The sequence below is a fragment of the Gymnodraco acuticeps genome, unplaced genomic scaffold, assembly GCF_902827175.1.
Source record: "Gymnodraco acuticeps unplaced genomic scaffold, fGymAcu1.1, whole genome shotgun sequence".
Classification (NCBI taxonomy): Eukaryota; Metazoa; Chordata; class Actinopteri; order Perciformes; family Bathydraconidae; genus Gymnodraco; species Gymnodraco acuticeps.
This window is the reverse complement of record NW_022990601.1, coordinates 4,559-12,302: the sequence shown is the minus strand read 5'-3', so window position 1 is coordinate 12,302 and position 7,744 is coordinate 4,559. Positions and strand designations below refer to the sequence as shown.

General features: G+C 42.0%; 1 protein-coding gene across 1 annotated transcript; it reads left to right on the top strand.

Moving 5' to 3' along the window:
* Positions 1-754: 754 nt before the first annotated feature.
* LOC117554488 (chondroitin sulfate synthase 1-like) lies at positions 755-3,387 on the top strand (the record flags this gene model as incomplete). The annotated part of the gene is given in 1 exon segment (XM_034228943.1): positions 755-3,387. A coding segment is annotated over 1 exon segment (1,595 nt), but the record flags the coding sequence as incomplete, so codon positions are not given.
* Positions 3,388-7,744: the final 4,357 nt, after the last annotated feature.

The following is a 7,744-nucleotide window of genomic DNA, read 5'->3' as shown; positions in this document are numbered from 1 at the left end:
CTAACTTATGGCAACACAAAAGAAAATATGGGAGCGGTGGAGATGAGGAGGTGTCTGGCGATTTACTCGGAAGGCTCCAGTCCCCAACTCCGGGGACTTCCGGCCGGGGACTTCGGGCGGCAGTATACGCCGTGAAGTGGTTTGCGGCCTGCCAGTAAACCCAAAGCAGAAGAAGAAGAAGTGACGTCAGCGGCTTCATTTTGCCTAATCCTCCCCCAGGGACTTATTCCGGTGTGAACGCGATCTGTACTTAGTTCATGAGAACTAAAGAGTTCTCATGAACCTCTGTGGGAAAAGTGCTGCAGTGTGAAAGCGCCTCTTGTGAGCGGATGACAGCTGGTCAAGAGCCGGCTATCTGAGAGGATTACCAATCATCAAATCAGCAGGGCAATGTGGCAAAATCAGGCAAATATAGTCAATATAGTCAACCCAATTCACATCACATACAAAACCTACTAGCTGTGAGTGAACAGGGGACAGGGAGTTTGCTTTATGCATATTTGCTGTTTAACGTATTCCTGTACGTTTATATTCAGCTTGTTCAACAAGCTTTTGATAAATGTATCATACGGTCATCCAGATATGCAGCAACATCTGACAGACAAACATAGTCTGGCACATTCTCTCAGCTCTGGCCTCTGCTCTGAACTCTCACAGTATGGTAAACTATAGTGGAAATCCAACGCAGTTAGCTGTTTGAAATGTACTTGTAATGGCCTCAGTGGAAATAACACTATCCATTTTCTGTTTTCACAGATGCAGCAGCTCTTCTATGAGAACTATGAACCAAATAAGAAGGGCTACATACGAGATCTCCACAACAGCAAGATCCATCGAGCCATCACTCTCCACCCCAACAAAAACCCTCCTTACCAGTATCGACTACACAGCTACATGCTGAGCCGGAAGATCGCAGACCTGCGCCACCGCACCATCCAGCTCCACCGGGAGATCGTTCAGATGGGCCGCTATGGAGCCAATGAGCCCAGCCGAGAAGACCTCCAGCTGGGCATGCCACCTTCATTTATGCGCTTCCACCCACGGCAGAGAGAGGAAGTGCTGGAGTGGGAGTTCCTGACGGGGAAGTACCTCTTCTCATCATCTGACGGGCAGCCACCCCGCAGAGGCATGGATTCCTCCCAGAGGCAAGCCCTGGACGACATCATCATGCAAGTGATGGAGATGATCAACGCCAATGCCAAGACACGGGGGCGGGTCATTGACTTCAAAGAAATCCAATATGGCTACCGCAGAGTGAATCCTTTATACGGGGCAGAGTATGTGCTGGATCTGTTGCTGCTGTACAAGAAGCACAAAGGAAAGACCATGACTGTGCCTGTGAGGAGGCACGCCTACCTGCAGCAGACCTTCAGCCAGATCCAGTTCAAAGAGGAAGGGGAAATGGATGCCAGAGCTCTGGCCAGCCACATCAACAAAGATTCAGACTCGCTCTCATTCCTGTCCAACTCCCTGAAAATGCTGGTGCCCTTCAAGTTGGCCACCTCTGGCCAAGACCAGAAGGAACCTAAAGAGAAGAAGGTCAACATCTTAGTGCCTCTGTCGGGACGCTACGACATCTTTGTGCGATTCATGGCCAACTTTGAACGAGTTTGTCTGATCCCCAACCAGAACGTGAAGCTGCTCATCCTGCTGTTCAGCACAGACAACAACACAGAGCAGGTGAAGCAGGTGGAGCTGATGAGAGAGTATCACATGAAGTACCCCCGAGCTGAGATGGAGATAAAGCCCGTCACTGGCTCCTTCTCCAGGGCTTTGGCTCTGGAAGTGGGTTCTCTGCACTTCTCCAACGATTCTCTTCTCTTCTACTGTGATGTGGATCTTCTCTTCACCAGTGACTTCCTCAAGCGCTGTCGGACAAACACAGCCCCAGGAGAGCAAACTTACTTCCCCATCATCTTCAGCCAGTACGACCCCAAGGTGGTTTATGCTGGGAAAGTCCCTAGCAACAACCATTACGTATTTACCTCCAAGACAGGTCTGTGGAGGAACTACGGCTTTGGGATTGTCTGTGTTTACAAAGGAGACCTGGTCCGAGCTGGAGGCTTTGACACGTCGATACAGGGCTGGGGGTTGGAGGACGTGGACCTTTTCAATAAATTTGTCCAGTCCGGGCTGAAGTTGTTCCGAAGCACAGACACGGGGATAGTGCACGTTCACCACCCTGTCATATGTGACCCTAACCTGGAGGCAAAGCAATATAAGATGTGCCTGGGCTCCAAAGCCTCGTCGCACGGCTCCAGCCAGCAGCTGGCCGAGCTGTGGCTGGAGAAGAACGAGCACGGCTTCAGGAGAGCGGCCAGCAATAACGGCTCAGCGAGGACAGCGTGAGGACATCTGCCGTCTGTCCAGAACATGCCCCCTTTCTCACTGCGTGGGGTTTTCTTTACCGTATTCATTTTTTACTGACATGATAGACTTCACATGGATATATTTTCAAAGAATATGAAAATATACAACAAAACGCCATGATGATCAATTCAGACACAATCTGGGTTCTAGTATGGAAGTAAGTAATGATGGAAGGAATATTGTGTGAGCCTGTTACACGTGTGTCAGTGACACACACCGGGGCAGAGCAGCGGTCCACTCTAGATTGTGAATATTTACAAGAGACATTTAATCGCAGACAGAACTCAGATCTCAGCTATCTCAATCATTAACGAGGGCCACCTTTTCTTTTCATTTGTTTTTATGGGATGGTAATAAACACCACACTGTTACTGTTTATCCTGCACTCATTTTCTATGAACCCAACTGCTGGATTTTATATCTGCAATTCATCGTTTGCTGTCTAATTTATTGCATTTGTCGGCTCCATCTCTTCTCTTTGACTGTTGAAATATGTATATTAGAAAGAGTGGCCATGTCAGCTGGTTTTCATTTTCCTTTTGTTACACTCATTATCACCAAAGAGTTTTGCTGCTTTAGGTGCGTCTGTGTGTTCTATAGGCACTAACATGACACTGACTGTATTATTGTTATTATTATTATTAATAGTATGTATGTTATTAACAGTAATAATGATAATAAGTGAGCAGGCCTATGTGATGGGTGAAGTGTTTCGCCTTTAATGCAGCGGCTGAAATGTGAGCAGCTGTCCCACATCATGTCTCTAATTTGTAAATGTGTGTGTGAGTATGTGCTCCGCCCGTCAGTGTAACACTCCGTTGATTTAATGTTCCTCATACAGCATATGAACATGAATGGCTGACTGTTGTTACAGGTTGAATGGCTGTATTGTCCTTATTTTTTTTATTTAATTTTCTTGGATTTAATTTTTGTATTTTTTGTTCTTTCAACTATGTCCAAGTGGGCATGGTTTTCTATTTAAAAAAGAAATAAAATGGGGGAAAAGTATTCACATGTGCTACTCTTGTGGTATTTTTCTCAGTGTACCTTACCTGTTACCTTAGCAACGTCTAAGAAGCACAGTCTTTGAGGGCCCTGAGGCTGTGGGGCCAGTCGGTCACGTTTGTAAAGACCATGAAAATACTTGTACATAACTGGCTCTCACAGAAATCACTATGGAGATCAAGCCAATAATCAGGGTTCTTGCACCTTTTCCAAAGTCGAATTCAAGCACTTTTCAAGCATTTTCAAGGTGCATTTTCCAGCTTTTCAAGCAGCTTACAGCTGTTGTAAATTACATATTTATATGCACATACTCAAATGATTATTTCCCTACCTCACATTAAATCAGATGTTCTTTATGCTATAAACAACCAAATGTGTGTTTCGTGATAGCATTCTACACGAGGAGGAAAAATTAAATTAAATAAAACTAAGTTTAATATTTCAAAATGAGTGATCTGTACGTAGATTAGGCATCCCATATAACCTGTCTGAGCCAAATAACTTTTCAATACATTATTGATTACTATTTTTGAGGTACTTTTAGGTTGGCAGTGAACATAAGTCAGAGGTACATGGTGTACTTCTACTCCACTACATGTATTTAATACCTTTAGTTACTTCACAGATGTGGATGAATGATGTGAAATATAACCAAGTGTTAAATCAGACTTTAGTTCCACCTGGAGTAAATGCACAAGCTACCCTGCAGTATACAAAGTCATTCAAACTAGCTGCACCTTTACCAGCTTTGAGAACACTTTCATGATCAATCCTTATAAAACATATCATATATATTATTCTGAAATGGACCAATCTGCACAACGACTACTTTTATTGTCTTTAACTATATTATGATGAGAATACTTTTCTACTTTCACTTGAGGAACATTTTGAATGCAGGACTTTTACTGTAACAGAGTATTCCTACACTCTGGTACTTCTACTTTTACTAAAGTACACGATCTGAGTACTTATAACTTCACTACAAGATCTGAGTACTTGTACTTTTACTCAAGTACAAGATCTGAGTACTTATTCCACCTCTGGTAGTGTATTAGTCTGAATTGTAGCCACAAAATCACGCAGAGCTGCATAAAAATAGCCTCACAATGGTAACAAGTGGAAAATAATATTTACAAATGTGTACAATGATTTGTAGGTAATGCTGACTACTCAAGACACCTGACTTATACTTCTTCAAAGGAAGACTGTGTTCATTCTACAATTACATGGGATTAAAGCAACATGTAGTTTTACTTGTATAATACTTCAATTTTATATAAAAGACAGTTTGTTTTCATGTTTTCAAATAAACAAAGTCTTGGCTTTCAGAATATTAAACTCGTTTCGGCAAATTCAGATGATATATACAGCTTTGAAGCTTCGGCATAATTACAAGCAGAGAACGGACTAATGTAACATCACAGCAAGCATAACAACAGCCGGTGTTTCTTGTGAGTGTTTCCCCGGGAAACAAACGCAAAAATACACAAACACACTCGCGAGCTTCCCCCAGACCAGTAATACAAAGGAAAATGTGTCTTCGGGTCAATGTGACTGATTTCGAGAGAGCAAGTCACATTTGGTTTAGGCACGAAACATACTACCAGTAGAAATACATTGCTTTCAAAATCGCTCTGTGTCGAATCAATAGATTATATTTCGTGACTATAACACGAAATGCAGTGAGTGCTTCATCCTCTGAACACCACAGGATGGCGACTGTAACGCACATAACATAGGTACGCTCCTCTGAAATGATTGTCCCCTGCAATTATTATTAGCCCTCAATCGAGTTCGCTATTCAGCTCGCTAACGTTAGCTTAAACAAACGTAACATGCAACGTTAGCCTAATCTAAAATGCTCTACTACGGCGTACCTTTCATGTCGCTCGTCAGCGCAGACTCTCCCATTGTTATTTTTGCAAACTTTGCAGGAGGCTACTCGTGGGCTTGACCCTCGTCTTAGCCATGGCTTGTATTTGTCTTCTGCTAGCCAACGCTCGTTGAAACTGCAACCTCCTGGCACACAGTCATCTATCACTCATCAGAATGCTCAGGTCACACGTAACACAAACACTTGCAGGCCGCAGCGGAGCTGTTTTATGTAGAAGCGAAGCAATTATTTTTCTTTAAATCTAAAAAGCGAACTATTCAGTCAGACAGCAATTTATTGTAAAAGTAAAGCATTTACATTTTCAAGCACTTTATCTCAATTTCAAGCACCATTCCCAAAATGCAAGCACTTTCCCAACCTTGAAAACACCACGTCAAATTTCAAGCATTTTCAAGGATTTCAAGCACCCGTACGAACCCTGAATAATAATAATGTATCATATGAATTTCACTGGAGTGGGTACACATCAAAAGAAAGTGTGAAGCAGTGCGGTTGAAGCTCATTGGTGGTTCTGTGATTGCTGAGTCACCTCTTGCAGGGACAATAAAACAGGGCCTCCAAAGCTGATGCTGGGATAAGTCAATACTGTTCTTCTCACAGCACAGAAACAAACACAGGGTTTCAACTGTAAGCCATAAGAGCCAGGTCAGGACTGCCTAGCCAACTAATGTCAACTTCATTATCATAATATATGGAGGCGCAGAAATACTGAGATTGAGTGACTTTACACATACACTGGGCTGTTCTATTGCCATGCCTTAGCAACGTTTTAAAAGACACATGTAGGCAGCTGGCCTCTGACATTTCCCCTCCTTCACTATACATGCTGTGGGAGGCCAGCATGACACTTTCATTGCTGGGGCCTGACCACAGTCAGCAGCGGTGGAATTGTTACTAGAGAATCGTTGGCAGCACTACTGTGTACAAATTCAACACTACATGTATGATATTTAACTTTGTATTTAAGTACAAATCAAACAGGAAGCAGTGAAACCTACTTACAACTAGCATGGAAAGAAAAGATCCAGCTTAACCAGAGAAGCAGCCTTTATTACCCAGCGTTTGAAGGTTTGCAAAGTACATAAAGAACCAGTGAGGACCAGAGGAGCCATGTCGTGACGTGTCAGTTGAACACTGCTTATGTGCTGCAAGGTCAGCACCAGTCTCCCTCGCAGTAACCACAAAGGACTGTTGGAGCTGTGCTCATCTTTCTATTCAACTTAAAAGCTCGATTGAATTGCAAACATGACTTGGCTTTAGCGATGCCACTACAGTAGCGTCCCCCGATGCATATTTCCTATACATCTATATTTTCTTCAGTTTAAATTGACAATGTTTTTTAACATTATTTTTATAGGTTATTTTTGTTATTGTTTAAGGGAAAAACTAAACATTGAAAACAGAATTAACATTGATTTATTTTATGTATATTGTGGATTATGGGCTGCTAGCAAACATAACATGCCTGCAGTGGAGGTAGTAAATAAGTAGATTTACTCAAGTACTGTACTTATTTTGAGGTACTTAAGTATTTCCACTTTTGCTTCTTTGTAATTCTGCTCCTCTACAGTCCAGAGGTAAACTATGTACTTCTACTCCACTACATGTATGTAATACCTTTAGTTACTTCACAGATGTGGATGAATGATGTGAAATATAATCAAGTGTTAAATCAGACTTTAGTTCCACCTGGAGTAAATCCACAATCTACCCTGCAGTATACAACTTTAACTTAAAGGTCCCATGTCATGGCCATTTCTACTGATCATAATTCCATTGTTGAGGTCTACTAGAATAGATTTATATTGTGCAATTTTCCAAACCCACTATACTGGTCAAAGGCAAGAGGTCGTTAATTTTGTTTCTAAGAGTAACAATTTTATTGTTAAAAAAGCACATAAAATCATTACTACTGAGTGCTATGGGAATAGAAGGCTCAATCGAGCTATGGCTCTCTGTCAGCCTGGCTACAGTGCTGAAAAGAAATCTTGCATTATTCTTATTCTCATCTATTAATGAAGCTGCTCTCGCTTTACGCAGTGCTTTCTTATATTCATTGAGAGTAATATGCCAAATTAAACGAGATTCTTCAAGTTTAGTGGAACGCCATATCCTTTCAAGTTGTCTCGACTTTTGCTTTATTTTACGGGTTTCGGCATTATGCCATGGAGCTAATCTATGTTGTTTTATTTTCTTCTTTTTCAAAGGAGCAACAGAGTCTAATTTTATTCGCAGCGCATCTGTAGCACTATCAACAACATGATCAATTTGGGGTGGTGTACATTTTGTATATGTTTCCTCCCCTACATGCAGACATACTATCGAGTTAAGTATTGGTGGAATCTCTTCCTTAAATTTGGCTATAGCACTAACAGATAGGTTTCTGCTGCAGGAGCTTTTGACTAATGCTTTGTAGTCTCGTAACAGTACTTCAAAAGTTACTAAGAAATGGTCGGATAAAGCAGGATTATG